This window comes from Gnatocerus cornutus, chromosome 2 (assembly GCF_029298725.1).
Source record: "Gnatocerus cornutus isolate USDA-ARS CGAHR chromosome 2, icGnaCorn1.1, whole genome shotgun sequence".
NCBI lineage: Eukaryota > Metazoa > Arthropoda > Insecta > Coleoptera > Tenebrionidae > Gnatocerus > Gnatocerus cornutus.
This window is the reverse complement of record NC_142234.1, coordinates 2,118,581-2,137,339: the sequence shown is the minus strand read 5'-3', so window position 1 is coordinate 2,137,339 and position 18,759 is coordinate 2,118,581. Positions and strand designations below refer to the sequence as shown.

Below are 18,759 nucleotides of genomic sequence, written 5' to 3'. Positions count from 1 at the left end.
ATTTTTAGAGGGTGAATTAAAATGGGGCGAGATTACAACCCTCTGACGGCTGGTGGAGACAAACTTGATATGGGAGATTTATCAGTGAATTTTTCTCTATTTTTTGGGTCTAATGCCGTTGGGGTACATTTTCGATTTTTTACATTTTTACAGGGTGAATTTAAACGGGGCGAGATTACAACCCTCTGACGGCTGGTGGAGACAAACTTGATATGGGAGATTTATCAGTGAATTTTTCTCTATTTTTTGGGTCTAATGCCGTTGGGGTACATTTTCGATTTTTTACATTTTTACAGGGTGAATTTAAACGGGGCGAGATTACAACCCTCTGACGGCTGGTGGAGACAAACTTGATATGGGAGATTTATCAGTGAATTTTTCTCTATTTTTTGGGTCTAATGCCGTTGGGGTACATTTTCGATTTTTTACATTTTTACAGGGTGAATTTAAACGGGGCGAGATTACAACCCTCTGACGGCTGGTGGAGACAAACTTGATATGGGAGATTTATCAGTGAATTTTTCTCTATTTTTTGGGTCTAATGCCGTTGGGGTACATTTTCGATTTTTTACATTTTTACAGGGTGAATTTAAACGGGGCGAGATTACAACCCTCTGACGGCTGGTGGAGACAAACTTGATATGGGAGATTTATCAGTGAATTTTTCTCTATTTTTTGAGTCTAATGCCGTTGGGGTACATTTTCGACTTTTTACATTTTTAGAGGGTGAATATAAATGGGGCGAGATCACAACCCTCTGACGGCTGGTGGAGACAAACTTGATATGGGGGATTTATCAGTGAATTTTTCTCTATTTTTTGGGTCTAATGCCGTTGGGGTACATTTTCGACTTTTTACATTTTTAGAGGGTGAATATAAATGGGGCGAGATTACAACCCTCTGACGGCTGGTGGAGACAAACTTGATATGGGGGATTTATCAGTGAATTTTTCTCTATTTTTTGGGTCTAATGCCATTGGGGTACATTTTCGACTTTTCACATTTTTAGAGGGTGAATATAAATGGGGCGAGATTACAACCCTCTGACGGCTGGTGGGGACAAACTTGATATGGGAGATTTATCAGTGAATTTTTCTCTATTTTTTGGGATCACTGCGACCGGGGTAGATGCTGGATTTTTACGATAACGGTGATGAAAAAGGCGGCAGCACAACCCCCTTTGATTATCCCTTTTCTGTATATTTTACACCAAAGTATTGATTGTTACAATGGGAGGTTATTATTCCAAAGTCAAATTGCCATAAATTTGAAAGAAAAGTAGCGAAAACATGAAAATACCCACGAAATTCCAGAATTTGTCTGGTCTACTGTAAAAAAAGCCGAGTGCTCGTTGTGTTGCCTATGTTACGGCGCAACCAAAAAGCCAATCCCAAGCTAACTTCAACGACATAACCTACGATAACTAAGGATTGTGAGGAGTTTCTTATCATTGCTAGGATACGTTAAATAGAAACTACTGTTGTTCAATTGTCAGAATGACATTACGGTCCTTTAATTACGGCCCTGGAAAATGAAATGATTTTTATTTTACCTTCGTTCTATCTATGTAAAAGCTTTCGGAATTGTCTCTCAGTTTTTCGTTCTTGTTCGAATACTATTAAAGTTAGACAATTATGGTTGTAAACTTGCAAACTCTATTGATATCCGTACCATCCCTTGCTCTCTAGGCCATGAGTTCTGGGCCTAGAGTATACATACATTGAAATGAGGTAAACTCCTCATTTATTTTAAATCGCACCTTTCAAGGTCATAATTTGTGAAAATTGTGGAACTCTATGGTAAATTAGAGAGGATTTATGCATTGTACATAAACGAGTACTTTAACACCGAAAGACCCTTTCGTGATAAAATATCTGTAGAATAAATGAACGAATTATTTGTCATTTCTATACTTTCCTATCGAGCTGTATTGAGGGTGAGACTCAAACCACGCAACATACAATACACAAGTGCATTCTGAGTTGCCAGTGGAAAACCCGTTTATTTTGTTTAAGGGTCTACGAGCCTGCCCGAAAATTTCGTGTTTGAAAAGTATGCAACTTTAACAACACCTTTGATTGACAGCTGCCAAAAGGGATTACCGAGGATTTGGTAATGAGCGGATCATAAACTTTATGGAAACGGTCGCTTGACCTGCACATTTCCTAAGAAACCCAGCGGTTGGAACAATAAATTCGTGTTGGACCAAAGATGAGTTAAAATATCCGGATTTGAGTTTCTCTGCGTTTTGAGCTTGTGAAATTTCTGGTTCTAGTAGACAAAAATTTTACGGGTGTAATTTTTTTTCAATTAATGGAAAATGTATGTATAAAATCCCCAAATTTCCAGTTCCCATAGTACGTAATGGAAGAATGTTTTTTTAATTGAAAAATGTAATTTTCGTAAATGTGATCCAAAATTTTTCCTCACTGGTCGCCGGGGAAATTTTAAAATTACTTATTATTTTAATATTTTTATTTGAGAAAAACGCATTTAATTTTTTTTAACCAAACCTTTTACCTGACACATGAGTTTTTGGACCTTTTAGACTCTGTTGTTTTCTGTGATTTAAAAGTTAACTCTTCATAATAATACATCCCACTAATCAATAAAAATACTTCCCTAATTAATATTTTTTAAGCCAGAACCACTCAGGAAAAGCAAAATTGGCGTTTAATGTTACTATGCAAAAAAAATATTTTTTAAAAAATCTGAATCCACTTGTGTCTTTAATTGTACGAATTTTACACAATAATCCTCGTTTCTAATCTTACCTGCTACCGGTGGATTTTATAGGTTACCAATAAGACAATTAGCTTTCAAATATGTCGAAGCTAACACCATAATTTTCATTTCAAGAAAAGACTGTAAAACCCAAAACCTATAAATAAATACCTTGAAAAAATATTTAAATTCTTTCAATTTTTGGATACTTGTGTTTTTGACTGTGCTCGACTTGTAAATCAATGTACTTTTTTAAATTTCTAGAGTTTTATCGATTAAAGTTCAATGTTGTTTTTTGATGTTTTTGATGCTAGAAATACGGGTTTTTGTTGAAAAAAATGCATAGAAAATAGGAAAATGACTAAGAAAACTAGGCATAATAATCTGAGTTAGAATATATCATATATTTAACTACTTATTGTTTCAACATATAGTGTATTAACTTAAAAAAATGTATGTTTGAATAAAAAATAAGTACCTTCAACTTTTAACTTTTTTAAAAACAAGGGAAAGTCTGAAAAATATACTTGAAAAGGTAAAATCTCTAATTTTGAGTGTTTTTGAAAGGGAAATTCGCTTCGCTCATGGAGATTTTGTCCGAAATTTGTTTGAACGAAACCGTATTCATTTTTGTTCTGAAGTAGCCCAACAGAAAAAACAGGGTAAAAAGACGAATTTTAAGTATTTTTAAATGGTAACTTTTCTTGGCCGAAACCGTATTCACGTTTGATAAAACAAGATATATTTCTTAAAATTTTGACTTTTTTAAAAAGGGTGACTTCGAAAAACCGGGCGAATTCTTTAAAAATTTTAACTTTTTAAAAACTTTTGAAAACCAGACTAAAAGCATTAAAAACAAAGTGTTCTGAGAGGGCCTACTAGTACAAAATTCAAAACAGGGTAAAATCTTTGAAAACAGGACAAAAGACGAATTTTAAGTATATTTAAATTGTAACTTTTCTTGGCCGAAACCATATTCATATGTGTGCTGAAGTGGCTCCATAGAAAAACTGAGCAAAAAAGGCAAATTTTATCTTTTAATTAAGAAGACTGTTAAAATAGGACTAAACTGCTTAAAAAACAAAGTATTTCGAAAAACCGGGCAATTTCTTTAAAAAATTTAACTTTTTAAAAGCTACTTTGAAAACCAGGCCAAAACCGTATTCATTTTTGTTCTGAAGTAGCCCAACAGAAAAACAGGGTAAAAAGACGAATTTTAAGTGTTTTTGAAAGGAAATTTGTTTGGACCAAACCGTATTCTTGTTTGAAAAAACGGTGTATTTTCCTTAAAATGTTGACTTTTAAAAAAAAGGGTGACTTCGAAAAACCGGTCAAATTCTTTAAAAACTTTAACTTTTCAAGTTAGTTTGAAAACCAGGCTAAAAGCATTAAAAATGTGTTGTGTTCTGAGGGGGCCTACTACTACAAAATTCAAAACAGGGTAAAATCTTTGAAAACAAGGTAAAATTCCTAATTTTAAATGTTTTTAAAAGAGAAATTTGTTTGTACGAAACCGTATTCACGTTTGATAAAACAGGATATACTTCTTAAAATTTTGACTTTTTTAAAAAAGAGTTCGAAAAACCGGACAAATTCTTTAAAAAATGTTAATTTTAAAATATACCTTAAAAACGGGAGTCTTTTCACGATTTTTCTGCTTTTCTGTTAACCCTTGAAAATCGGGGTGTTTTCCTTAAAAAGTAGCTGTGTTCTCAAGGGGCCATCTTAGTAGTTTAATTATACGAATTTTAAAAGCAATTAAAAATGTATTTCGAAAACCTATAAATAAATATCTTGAAAAAATATTTAAATTCTTTCAATCTTTGGATACTTGTGTTTTTGACTGTGCTCGACTTGTAAATCAATGTACCTACTTTTTTAAATTTCTAGAGTTTTGTCGATTAAAGTTGGTCAGTTGCTTTTATCAAACTTGCACGTCAGCAGTTTTTGACAAAATTTGGTGTTTGGGAATAAATTGTGTTTTTGATAATTTTTATCAACACCAAGATTTGAGCCAACAATTTTATTAAAAAACGGTGATGAAAAATATTAGGAATAGTTCCGAAAGTAAAAATGTAATTAGCGGTTTTAAGTCAGAATTATCGGATAAAGTTTTTGAAATAGAAAATGTTCCCAATAATACACATTTTATAATTGCGGAAAAAAGGTCTTCTAATTTAAAACTGGAAAATACGAAATGTAAAATTAATGCGTAAATAACAAAATTTTGTGTGAAAAACAGTGAATTATACCGAGTCCGGCAACAGTAATAATCACCCCACTTAGGGCCCGATTTTAAATCAGTGGCGTAAAATTGCGTTGTCGCAGTTGAAGATACCTTTGCTCCCTACCATCGCTAAAGAATTATTTACAATGTCAGGATTAATATGAAGGTTTACTGCCTTAATTACTTAAATATTTTTAACACATTTATATTAAAATATATATATATATATTGAATGGTTCCAAAAACCCTCACAAATAGATAAAAATTACACTTTTAAGGCGTCGCGACGCCAAAACTATCGGTGATAAAGAACAAGTTTTTGCGTCATCTTCTAGAGCTTCTTCGATTATCCATTAGCGTATGTAAATTTTTAAAATTTTACCTCTATAAGACAATTTTGGGGGTGACCACAAATGTTGCCGGACCCTGTATCAGAGATAATAAAATATTATTTCTCAATACACTAGCTACAAGTACCTTCGATATTTGTTGCCGAGAGCGACCAGTTGGGTCTTTACCTGCTTTTACCCGATAGCAGTTTATTACAATTGGGCGGAACGTCAGTGACCCCCTAGTGAGCGGTCGTAAATCATGAGATTTGCATAAGATGATTTGCGTTAGTTGTACTGTTGGTTGCCTATCTTTGATTTGTTTTTTTATTAATAACTTCAAAATTATAGCATAATGACAAAAACAAAAATGTCACCTCCATAGAGGTTTTAATTCTCCACATGTTGGTATTTTTTTTAACTTCCTAGGTTGCTTCATATTCCTTAAAAACGAAAAATGGGAATTTCAGTTTTTAATTAATTAAAGTCAAATTTTTCACTTTTTCAAAATTCGAAGATGTCACCTCCATAGCTCTACCTGAGACGCATACATACAGAGGTCGAGCGATTTTTCAAAGTCCAAAATGCGCTTCAAAAACGAAAAATCGTAAGCCATATACGGGTATATGCGTAGCGTAGACCCTTAAACAATCACAACCCAAGCTGATGTTAGGGGGTACATCGGATACGAGAGATAAATCCAAACGTTTGTTACTTTGTTTTGACACCCATGTCGCCGTTTCCATTTTTACAGATTCACATGAAGCGGTTTTCTTTTCTTCTGACGGCTGCTGGTGGCGAGACGAATATAATCTGTGGTAGGGTTGGTATTAGTAACCCTACGCTCGGTATTAGTAACCCTACGCTCAGTATTAGTAATTTTTTCAAAACGTCGCAGGCTGCAAATAAGGGTTAAAGATTCAAGGAGACCATATCCATTACATTAGTATAAAAAGAAGCACATTCTCATTTCCTAAGAGTACTCAAACTTACCAATTCAAGGATTATTGCTTATTCATAAAACGTCCCCGTTTTTTTTTACTTTTTCAAACGTTCCATAATACATAGAGGTACTCTTTTCTTTGTTTTGCTCACAATATCACATTAATACAACTGGCAGACAAATGCCGTCGGACATCTGCAAATTTGTCACAAAACCAGTATTTTCTGCCCGAAGTTGTTTAACGAAAAAATACCACCTTTTCATGTAAATCTTCTCAAAACAGGGCGATTCTATGTATAGGACACTTTTACGTTTAACTTAAAAAAAAAACACCCTTTACCCCATTCCACCCCCTTCCTGGAAGCCTAAAATTATAGAGTATTTTTTTCTTCATCAGTTCAAGCAACCTTACACACCTGAATTTTTTCAGAATTTTCGAACTACTCTAACAGGGCTAGACCCAATAGCCCAAAGGCGGCAGATTTCGGGAGATTTATTTTCAAAGTCCACTCTTGGGGTTGAAACAAAGTTGGGTGAAAAATTCCGAAATTTTGTAGGGAGATCCTGCTATTAAAAAGCAAAATAACGTTTTTTTTCCTTATCAGCTTCAATCAACCTAACACATCTGAATTTTTTCAGAATTTTTGAACGTTTTTATCGTGGTAAACTTGACACTTATTAACCGCCGCCGAGTTCCAGGATGCGCTTTTACAAAACCCCCTTATCTGGATAAATTGTAAACTTTGAGCAAAAAATACGAGATTTTCAGATTAGATGCCTTTGGCTGACGTCGAAAACGTGTGGTAATTACATTTTTGTTTTCTTAAAAAAAACAACCCCTTCACCCCAATGCACCCCCTTAATAATGGGCAAAATTTATGGCATATTTTTTTTCTAGTTTTTCTCCAATGTGTTCGTGAATTTTTTCAAAATTTTTGAGCTAGTTTATCCGTTACAAATCAAGTCCTTATCCATAATTTTGACAATTTCGTTAAATTTTAATAAATTTATTGTGAGTCCCATAATCCCCCTAGAAACGCCAAATTTGACATAAGGGCTTTGAAGCACTTGAAGAGTTCAAAAAAAAATAAAAAACTCAACTTTTTGTTGTTTTCAACCCCCTACCCCTAACATGCCACCCTTAAATTTTGGAATTTGGGGTTGATTTTTTTTTTACGGTATATTGGGGCCCAGGAAAACATGTGTGCAAAATTTCAACATTATGGGACAACTCTTTCTACCCTAGACCCAAGAGCCCATAGCTAACCCATCTGAAAACTCTAACCTTAAAAATGGCATGGTTACACTAGGAAAACAGTGGAACTAAAACGTTGGTTTCACAGTCGAAAAGTTACTAAAGTCACGTGAGTTAGTTCCGTATAATGAAAATACATACATATATCTACATATTACATGCATGTTTCATAATGTCATAGTTACTAATCAACAAACGACAGGGTTCTTGCCTAGTTACTTACTACTATGGGAGTAGAAAAAATAAATTATTATTACACCAAAGTAACGACACGAACGAAAAATTAGTTTGTTTGCTTTATAATTATATCATTTGTTTTTGTAACACAACTACTAACTAAAATTGATTTTCTTATTTTGTGATATTAAAAAGGTACACATTTTCTTATCTTACTTTGTTGTAATTAAGAGAATTGTTTATATTTAGTTATAATTTTCATTGAACATATAAATAATAATAGTTTGTTTTTTTTTTCAACTTATTTTCTTACCATATCAAATATTATGTACCAACTAACATAAAGTCGTAAGTCCCGGTTTAATGAAATATTAAAAAATACTCAAGTAGAAATGTATAATTTAATCAAAGATTAAGGGCAAAAAAATGAGATTATTTTCCATTACAATTTACAGATTCTCAAACTACCTTAAAATCAGCGAAATGCACATAAAATAAAACAGGGTACATAACTAACAGAGAGAATGATTTTAACATTCATAGCTATCCTCTACAATTGTTTCTATGTTTGGTTCATCTTGCAGTGTTTTTTTCTCAAAATTTTCTAAATACCTGATGCTAACTTTACGATCATCAGAGAGATGAAGACCAATTAAAATTTTCTTTAAACCCTTTCTTTCATTTCCTTCAAGTTCAAATGCTTCATAGTATTTTTTCCGTAGACACTGTTTTAGGGCCTTTTTTGCAGAATCTTGTTTGTGCCGCTTCAGTTCAATTATAATTACTGCACATTTTGAAATAATAATTAAATCAAGCTTGGGTGGGAATCCCTTTTTGATTGCAAATTCTGAAAAGCAATCCAACTTCCCACAACTAGAAATTAACATCCAAAGGTCACAGTGAAAGTGAAAATGAGCTTTTGGTAATTCTCGGTCGGTATACAAATTTTCCACAGATTTTTTAAACGCAACATATTTCATAGGTTCATGCTTCTCTCCACTTCCTAAAGACATTAATGCATTCACAAATGACTCTTGTTGTTCTACAGTAAACAGGTTAGTTTTAAATTCTACCAAAGCCTCCTGAAGTTTGTTTGTAAATACTTGTTTCAATTCTAGATTCGGAATTTGTAATGTACAATTCCCATCATTCTTGTCAATAACGTTAAAGTACCCACATTCTGTGAGAAACTGAAGAGCTAAGTCTACCTGCTCTGGTTCGATACAATTCAAAATTGATTCACGTAATGATTTCAGATTATAAATATCGTTCAACTCTATAGTTTTTGTTTTGATGGAAATTTTCTCATTGTCTCTAACGGCAGGAAACACCTTCTCCCGCATTTTTTCGAATTTAAATAGTTGGCAGATATATTTGGTTCCAACCGATTCAACCCAATAACTTTTTCGTACGAGATTAGGTAAATAATTGGCAATAGACACAGGATTAGAAATAGTTATGCCTTCATCTCCCACTACAGTGTAATTGTTGTACCACATAGCAATTTCATCAAGAGCTTTTTGTCGTTGACTTTCTGTGACACATCTGTTAACTAAAGCGTTTACTTCTTCCCTAGTAAATCCAAAGTATTTATGATAACCATAATCCTTGTCCAAGAATGTTCTACGTTTCACATTGTTAGCTCCTAATGAAATCATACCGCCTAATGCAGTGACAGAAAAAATTATTACTCGTTGAACAAATCGTGCTGATATCTCATCTTTACATAAAAGACGCATTAGGTCTCGTATGAAAAACATAATCTGTTGGTCCGATGAGTTTTCACCAAATAACATTTTCATAAAAGGTGCGTCGAACTCGTCAATCAATATAATAATTTTCTTATGGGTTTGTTTTGTTTGATAGTGGACCGACAAAACCTCGATCAAATATTTAAAAGCCACCATTATGTATAGTTCTGCTGTGTTACGATCTATTGCCTTGTTCCAATGATCATCATCATCGGCATATTTCAAATAGCACAAGAAAAGTTCAATATCCAGTTCTCCCATATCGTTACTTGACCAGCTGAATTTTTCACCATCTTTATGAATTAAACATGTTTTATATTTTCTAAACTGCTTCATTATCATATCTCTAAGACTCTCCAAAAATTGGCTATATGACTTTACTGATAATTGTGCAAAATCAAGAAAAATTACTGGATGCTGTCCGCAATGCTTGCGAAAAAATCTTTTACTTTCACAATCATGATTCTCTATGCATTCTTCAGTGCATTTGTAAATTCTGAGATCCTTGAAAAGTTTATATTTCTCCGACATTTGTTCACTGCTGACAATTTCAAAAAACTTCTCCAGCATTTTGCAAGCCATAGTCTTGCCAAATCTGGGCGGCGCAGTGAGAAGTATTCTATGTGCATCCTTCATAACGCATTTAATAAACATAGACTTGTCCACAAAAGTCGATGTCCAACGAAGAACTTCAAAAACCAAGTCAGGATCCTGAAAAGACTTAACAAATTGTAATTTCCATGAATTCCTATTTGAACATAAAACAAATTGTACATTTGTTCGAAGCAAGTTACTTACGTCTTCACTTTCATTTGAGCCTCCGGAAGTGTAGAAAGATGTTACATCATCCATTAAATTTAATCCAAGTAATTCCTATAACAAAAGTGTAATACCATGTTACCGTGTGATACAATAATATGTCTGGTCTTACTTGGTCTGAATAGACAGGTTTACTTTCGACTTTTTTGCGCCTTGATGAGGATGAGGAGCCCTCCATCAGATCTACCTGAAAAAAATTTTATATTCAACGAATTTTTTTATCTGTAATCTGTATGAGTAAAAAAATATTAACAAAGTTCCGTTCAAAATGATTTAAAAAGATTCAAAATAAATTTTTTACAATAAATAAAAAAATGACCAATACTAAAGAGAACAAAATTGTAGCAGAATATTATACACCATTAAAAACAAGACAACCATCTGAACTCCAACAATTTAAAAACAGTTACAAATCTTTTACCCAAGATAAAAAAATAAATATACCAAAAAATATCAATGAAGTAACTCAAATGAAAAATCGTAATTTTGCCATTGAATATCTCAATTCGACTGTAAATAAAAAACTAACAAAGACAGAATTTTGCAAATCTAAAAATATTTCTAGAAATTCCCTAAATATGGGACTAAATTCAGTTGGAATTAAGATTGCATGTAAAACGATAACAAATGAGAACAAACGGGAACAATCCGGGACAAAAGAGAACAAATCGGAACAATTGGGAACAAAAGAGAGAAAAAATAAAAAAATATTCGATAATGTAGAACATAAAGCAGGTAGTCGTAAAAATATAAGTTTAGATGAAGAAGCACATAAATTAATTAGTAAATCTTTAGAAACTTTTCAATCATAAATGGACAAACTAGTTTCATACATTCCCAACGATGAGAAAGAAAAATGGAAAAAAGATTTAAAACCTATTATTACTGAAATAGACAGATTAGAAGATGGAGCAAAAATAGTCGGTTTCAAACAAGAAGTAGTAGATAAATATTATTGCAAGAAAAACAGCTAATTTATTCCTTGAACAATTAATTATGACAGACTGTGAACTAGAATCCGCTAATAATAAAATCGATGAATTGGAATATAAATTAGACAACTACAATAATTATGATCCTAAGAAATTAGCAGAATTAAGAAACAAAACAGTAGTAATACCATCAAACATCAATGATGTTAAGAAAAGAACTCTCAAAATATTTGAAAGACATACTAAAAATATGAGAGCAATAAATGAAAAAACTCAAAAATTGTAAATTAAATGGAAAGTACTGTATTCAAGAATTTAAATATATTCAATGAAGAATATCCAAAATTCAGAAAAAACAACAACAAGTTAATAAATTAAAAATTATTATTTTTATTCTTACGTTTATTATCGTAATTGTTATTATTGTTTTCTTAATTTATTACTTCAACGCTAATAAAAAATAGTTCAACAGTGTCCATGAACGTACCTATGATGATACTAATACGTGTCCATAAGCTAATGTATCTGTAGAATTAGGTAAAAGATACCTTTTATCATCTTTCCAACTTAGAGACTTTTTCTTTACTTCTTCAGTAAAAATATCATGTTTATGACTCCTAATCACTCTCTGTCTATGGAAGTATTCAGTTTGATTGAATAAGCAATTTTTGTAATCTCCAAAACTTATTTCTTTCTTCAATACTGCTTTCTTGATACCTTTTAATTTTTTTGAAACACACGTTTCAGTTCTGTAACTGTACATTTTTGACCTTAAACCTATGTATTCTAATATCTTAATACCATTCAATTCATCTTTGAATTTCCCTATTACTTTCTTATTTTTATCAGAATATAATGGATGGTCCTTTGGATAATCAGATGTATCAAAATAGTCGGGTTTGTTTTTCATAAATTCATAGAAATCAGCCATTTTAATCTCATATATGAAACTGTCGGTATCTCCATAAAGAAGTTTTATTTTTTCATTAAATTCTTTTTTAATTACATTGTAATGGAAGTTATACATTAATAATTTCGATAAATCTAATACGGCTTGCCCAATGTAAATTGGTTTATTAAACAATACTTTGGTTTTATAATTGTGAACTGCTGCCAGGTGTTTGCTAAATATAGTTCTGTGTTTAAAATTAGGTTTGTTTATCGCTTTTTGTAATTTTTCTTCATCACAATATAATTTAATATTTTGTTGGTTTCTAACAGATTGCATAGACTTACCATATGGTGCATTAACCATTAGTTTCCAGAAATCTTTTTCAAAATCATTTTTCGCCTTCTGTCTTTGTTCAGTATTAAATTTTACATATGGTGCTATGAAATTTGACTGAGTAAATTTTATACCTCTGTGAACCTTTGTTATTCTAATACCTAAACTTTTGTAAAGTTTTAATGTTTTGTAATGAATTATATAATTTTTCTTATCATAGAAATGACAAAGTAGTTTTTCTACTTTTCCGCCCGGGGGAATTCTATTTTCCGGAGCCAAAGGCAAGTCATTGAATTTGTTATGAATAGCCAAGTCTACAGGGAATGCTAAATCAACTTCTAAAACATAACCGGTATCACTATCTGATAACAGTATACCATCAACATTTTTAATTTCATCACAAGTCAACCATTTAAAGTTTTTTTCTGGTAATCTCTGAGATAAAGCCCATCCATATAGATTATTAGCATCTATATAGATAATCTGAGTATTTTCATCTGCCTGCGAATACCTGTTACTACACTGTGAAATACCTCCTCTAATTCCGTTTTCAAAAAACAAATACATTTCATAATCAGTTAATAATTCCAACTTCACTGAAGTATATTTGAGCATACAGTCCCAAGCTAACCCCGGAGTTGTATAATACCAAACAGGATCCAGTCCATAACTCTTTTCTAAACATAAATCTCTAAAATTTTCAAATACATCAGTTAATAGCAAAACATCTAGTTTTAAGTATAAATCATGCCATTCACCCAAGTTTTCAATTTTAAAATATTTCCATACTTTCACTGCATGTTTGAATTCTTCTTGAGAAATTCCTTCTTTTGTGAGCGAAGAATAAAATTTATCTATTGATGGAAGTTTTGTTTCAGAAAATTTCTCAAAAGAATCCATGTATTCCTTTTCTAATTATCTTGCTTTTTTTTTCCTAAATAACACATCTAATTCATGATTTGAAAAGTATTTAATTATTTCTCTCAACTGACTTGATTCCAGATTAGATGACAAATTGTCTAGGCTACTTGCTAAAAATCTAAATGAATCGATAAATCTCAGTTCGATATATCCATTATCATCCATTCTTAAAATTTTACTGAAAGAAATATATTTCTCTTCGTTATTAGGTATTAATTTCAATTGACTTTTATCTTCTCCTAGATTTTTTATAAACAAATGACAATCGTAAGCGCTTAAATTATGAAACAAAATTGGAATAAACAATGGTTGTCTATATTTCAAATTGCATTTTCTACAAGCAGCTCCTCTATATTTTCCAGTGTAGTGATCATGATCTATTACTTTTGGGTTTTCTATAGAAAACACATTTTCACAAAGATAACAAATTTTTGTTTTTTTATATTCTTCTAGTTCGATATCTTTTATGGGTTTATTTTCTTTTAATAACTTGTATATTGTTCTGGCATATTCAGTTATTCTTTTTATAAAACATTTATCACTTTCCTCTCCTCTGTAAATTTCCAATGGGTTACCAATATTATTATAAGCACTCTTAATGTATAATCCATAACCACAGGGAATATGAAATTGTGTTTTATGAGTATATGATGATTCAGGATTTGGTTCGCATGTATGAATAGGTTTCAGAATAGATTCAAAATCAGAATAAATTACATACGGATGTCTTAACATTCTTTGAATATTTTTAAATTTTAATATATTATCTTCAGGCATGTTCGGAACACATGGTTCATTACTAAAGCACACATTTTGATGTTTCTTTAAAGCATCTTCAGTTCTAGCGGAGTAGTTTAAACATCTTCTACAGAAATGTTTTTTGTTTCTATTTACTTCCAACTGATCATTCAACAATCGACTCAAATTCTTGATCCAACAATAATGATTTTTGTCTTTATTTCCAAAGTATAGTAAGTCGATATTCATTTCATATATTTGCTTATTATTATGATACAAAGGATAAAATATTTGTTCTTCGTAACTAAACACGGTAACATTAATTTTATTATGTGATTCAAATTTAGGTATGTCCTGGATTTTGACAGGAAAATGTATTCCTTCAAAATTTAATTCATTTATATATTCCGGCTTATTATAATGATTCAGTCTATCTACGTGTTCTTTTGCTTGATGTAAACATGATATTACGCTGAACATAAAGCATTTATTATCGTTGTTTTTAACATTAACGCAAGCTTTTTTATCTTTAATCCACTTGGGTAATTCTACATATGAATTTCCGCTTAACGGTGTATATTTGTTTATATTAATGCGCAAATAATTTATATTTTTCAAAGTCCATCCAGATCCCTTATCTTGCAATTCATCACATCTTGATATAAATAAATCCTTTTGTTCATCCCAATATTCCTCCAGATCATCTTGTTCTCTTAGTATAACATTTGGTAACTGAAATTTATGTATCATTATAAAGTCTTCATTTTCCAGTTTCATAAACTCGCATTCCATCTCTAAATTGATTTTAATATTTTTATGGAGATTTAAAGCATTTATAACTACTTTAATAGCCTTTTCTTTTATCATATCCATATATGTTTCTATATCTATACCTTCTTCTAGATTATTATGCTGATAGGTTAATAATCTTCCTTTAAAAGCAACCTGAACTAAAATAAAATCTGGCTCTGGATTATGTCTTGCTTTATGCAACTGCATTCGACTTTCCTTAATGATCTTTTTTACTCTTTCTTTTTTCGGTTTAGAAAATATGCCATCATTAAACGGAAATATTTCCAAGCTCTTTTTGTTTTCTCTTGTTATTTTTAATTGCTCTTCAGCATGAATAATCTCGTTTACCAATTCTGCCTTATTGTATCTTTTAATGTATCTTATACCTAAAGATTTTGCCATATTACGTAATTCAAGCAAACGACGACTATTCAAATCATGCTTTAATTTATGCAAATGTATTCGAGTTTCCTCGATATATGTTCCACATATATCACATTTGATCTTCTTTACTCTATTTTTTTTTGGTTTAGCAAATATATCGTCATCAAACTGAAATGTTTTTAGGTTCTTTTTGTTTTCTTTCTCTTTATGTAGCTGCATTCGGGTGCTTTTGATATATTTTCCACATATGTCACACTCGATTTTCTTAACTCTCTTTTCCTTTGGTTTAGCAAATAAATCATCATCAAATGAAAATATTTCTGAATTCGCTTCGCTCATTATTTTGTTTTCGTTTTTTATTTTCTCATGTAATTGCTCTTCAGCTTTAATAATAGCTTTAATCAAGTCTGCTTTATTATATTTTCTAATATATTTGATGTCTAATGATTTTGCAATATTAAACAGATCAGATAAACGTAGATTACTCAAGTTCCTTCGTTCCATTTATTATAGAAAAAAATCTAACAAACAATTTTTAGCAAATAAATAAATTCAATCCATTTTTATGCAAATCTGTTTTTATATGCCTTTTAAAATTAGTTCTAGTGTAATATCTACCACAAACACATAACAAACAAGTAGAATTAATTGCTTTTTTACATTGTTTACATGTTTTTTCATATTTATTTCTATAGTTATAAAAATCACCTGGACATTTTGGTTCTAAACAAACCGAGCAACGACTAGTCATTTATTAGAAAATTTATTCATCAAAGACTTCAAGATTAGGAAAGTGTATTTTAAGAAAACCTAATTTTGCCAAGTTTAACATATTGTTTTCATACATTTTAAATTGATTATGCATATTTTTAAATACTAATCGTTCAAAGTCATTATTTGGTTTGCTTCTCATATCGTTAAACTTTTTTTGAAACAGTTGCCATGCTTCTTGGTCATCGTTATGTAAGCGATTCATTTAATTTATTACATTTTTTTTCACAAGAAATTATCCATAAACAGTGAGTGCTAAAACACACTGTCCCTGTTTAGGTAAAATTGTGAGAAGCCTCGAGATTCAAAAAATATGTGTTGTATATGGAGGTGATCAATTTAATGTTTATTTAATTAATTGTCGAAAAAAATAATACTTGTAATCAAAGCGATCTAGTGCAATATACGAGGCAATATGAGACCTACGTATTATAAAAGTCTACATAAAATGAATGAAAAGCTAGATATCAACCTAGGTTCAAGGGAAAAGACAGCAATTATTTTAGAACATAATAATATAAATAAAGCTATTAGAAATAATTATAAACAAAATATAGAAAAAATCAGGATTATTTTCTTTAATTTTATAATCCAAGAAAGAAGAAGCAAAAAAAGTGTCCATCAGAAGTATTTCCCCCAATAAGAAAGCATGACAAATATAAAAATTTGAATTGGAGCATTTGAAAAACCATAATTTAAAACTGAGAGATTTATTATTATACATGGGATTGGTATATGAAGCGTAGTAATTATTTTGAAACAGCTATAACACAGGAAGACAAATATAATCACTCAGTAATCAGTGTTGCCAACCGTGGGAATTTTTTTGGCTTATTTAGCTGAATTTCATACAAAATATATTCGTTTAAAGATGATTTTCAATAAAAAATACCCACGGTTGGCAACACTGTCAGTAATTTAAAATAAATTAAATGATTGACATTAATAATACTATTATTTGTTGTAATATTGGGTTACACGAGAGAGATAAAGGTAACCTAAACCTACCTACCCAGTGTCATTTCTATCCAAACATTCCCTAATGTAAATTCTGAAAATTCTTGGATGTAAGTTGCTGTAGGTACGTTCTTTTTGGGAAAATCTTGTGAGAAATTACTGGATGACAAGTGCGAAGTCAAATAATAAACGTTTTTATAAACTGAATATAGGTAGGTATGCCCCTTTAATTATTCTATTAATTGCTATCATGTTTTGGGCGTGAAAACAACGTTTCTTCTACTATACCACGTGGCTGTTCAGATGTTTCATTTATTTTAATTTTCGACACAACCGTTAAAAATTACCGAAAAGCAGACGACTTATATTTAACTTATAAACTTATAATACTATTAATAAATAACAAGACATTTTATTACTTACCAGCAGCTTTAACAATTAACACCAAACCAACACTGAAACGACTGAAACTGTCAATCATCTGTCAACGCAGAACGCAGCGGAACGGACGAAACTGAATTATCGACCGAAAGAGCGTCGCGCGCCATCCTGGTCTAGATGGCGCTAACCATATTATCGTTTTTATTGGGAAAATTGTAAGGTCACTAGATCAAAGTGTCTGTTTTATAAGGTACCGCTGTTAGTTTTCAGTGCGCAATTCAAGAGAGACAGACATAGTCCATAAATCAATGGGTTAGAACGAGACGCAAGATTCTAGGGAATTGTCATAAAATTGTTGACGTAAAATTTGTCATTGACAAAATTTAAGGTTATCTTAAATTTATTTGTTTAAAATACACTTAAATAAACCGTGGGTACAAAAAGAAAATAGGTTCCAACATTATAACAGACTATGTGAATACGAAAGAGGTGAGCGAACCGACATTAGAACCGATTCCATTTTAGCACGTTAAGGAGGTGCAACACTCAGAAACGGTCTCGGACTTCAAGCACTGTCTTTTCTAATCTCCAACGATTCGACTTGTATGCAGTAACGCCCTAATTAGAATATGCTATTAGCACTTATTATATTGTAGCTTCTCCCGACGATGTAGTAATAATGATGAGATGTTAAAGTAACTGAGAGAAAGCATTGCACAAATGGAAGTAGCAAATACATGAGCAGAAAATGAAGTACATGAGATATTTTAAAGGGGCTATTAAGAAGAAAGAATTTACAAGTTTGAAGAAGTAGACATGTTTAAGATCTTGAATGAGTTTATGCAAAACAACTGCAACAAAATGAATATCAAGAACAAATATTAAGGTTATGTTAAAATTATTTACTTAAATCACCCTGAAATACAAAATTACATCTATTTTTAACACTACAGGAGACCATTTGAATACGTAAGGAGTAAACTAACATTTCGATCAATTCGATTGAAGTGCGAATAATGTATTTTAGTGCTTTGTTCGAGTTCTTGAGCCTCCAGCGTTGTATTTGGCAGTGTTTCAACGACTCGACGTGTATACAGTAAGAGCATAAATGTAATTTGTTATAAATACTTTATATATTGTGTACTGCTTTAGCAAGAATGTAGAATTATTATATCTAAAGAAAAACTGAAAGCAATGGAACATGGAAAATAGGAGGGGCACATATAGTGAGGAAATAAATGAGCAGTATATGAAATAGTCAAAAGAAGAATTCTGAAACAACAACTACAAATGCAATCAAGAAGAAGTAAAGAATGTGGAAAGAAATTCAAGAACTTAAGGATGAACAACACTGTATGCAGATTGTTGCAATGAAACCTTGAAATTTTTATATAAAGTAACAAGAACCAAGTGCAAGTTTATAAATGAATAAT

General features: G+C 31.3%; 2 protein-coding genes across 2 annotated transcripts; both read right to left on the bottom strand.

Moving 5' to 3' along the window:
• Window positions 1-8,042: 8,042 nt before the first annotated feature.
• LOC148178123 (uncharacterized) lies at window positions 8,043-10,356 on the bottom strand. Its single transcript, XM_088030420.1, has 3 exons — window positions 10,338-10,356; window positions 10,205-10,279; window positions 8,043-10,126 (listed from the first exon to the last, which is right to left on the bottom strand). Exons 2-3 carry the CDS (start codon window positions 10,256-10,258, stop codon window positions 8,186-8,188), a joined length of 1,995 nt encoding a protein of 664 aa, XP_087886546.1. The 5' UTR covers window positions 10,259-10,279; window positions 10,338-10,356; the 3' UTR covers window positions 8,043-8,185.
• On the bottom strand, window positions 10,264-17,495 carry LOC148178122 (uncharacterized). Its single transcript, XM_088031474.1, has 3 exons — window positions 13,642-17,495; window positions 11,354-11,375; window positions 10,264-10,279 (listed from the first exon to the last, which is right to left on the bottom strand). Exons 1-3 carry the CDS (start codon window positions 15,719-15,721, stop codon window positions 10,264-10,266), a joined length of 2,118 nt encoding a protein of 705 aa, XP_087887600.1. The 5' UTR covers window positions 15,722-17,495.
• Window positions 17,496-18,759: the final 1,264 nt, after the last annotated feature.

What these genes read in the sequence shown, in the direction of transcription:
- LOC148178123 (XM_088030420.1), bottom strand. Translation starts at nt 10,258, where the DNA reads ATGGATGATGTAACATCTTTCTACACTTCCGGAGGCTCAAATGAAAGT. An exon ending in GCTCAAATGAAAGTGAAGAC is followed by an intron (nt 10,127 to 10,204) that starts GTAAGTAACTTG and finishes CAATTTGTTAAG; the next exon opens with TCTTTTCAGGATCCTGACTT.
- LOC148178122 (XM_088031474.1), bottom strand. Translation starts at nt 15,721, where the DNA reads ATGGAACGAAGGAACTTGAGTAATCTACGTTTATCTGATCTGTTTAAT. An exon ending in AAAATATAGAGGAGCTGCTT is followed by an intron (nt 11,376 to 13,641) that starts GTAGAAAATGCA and finishes ATATTTTGAGAG; the next exon opens with TTCTTTTCTTAACATCATTG.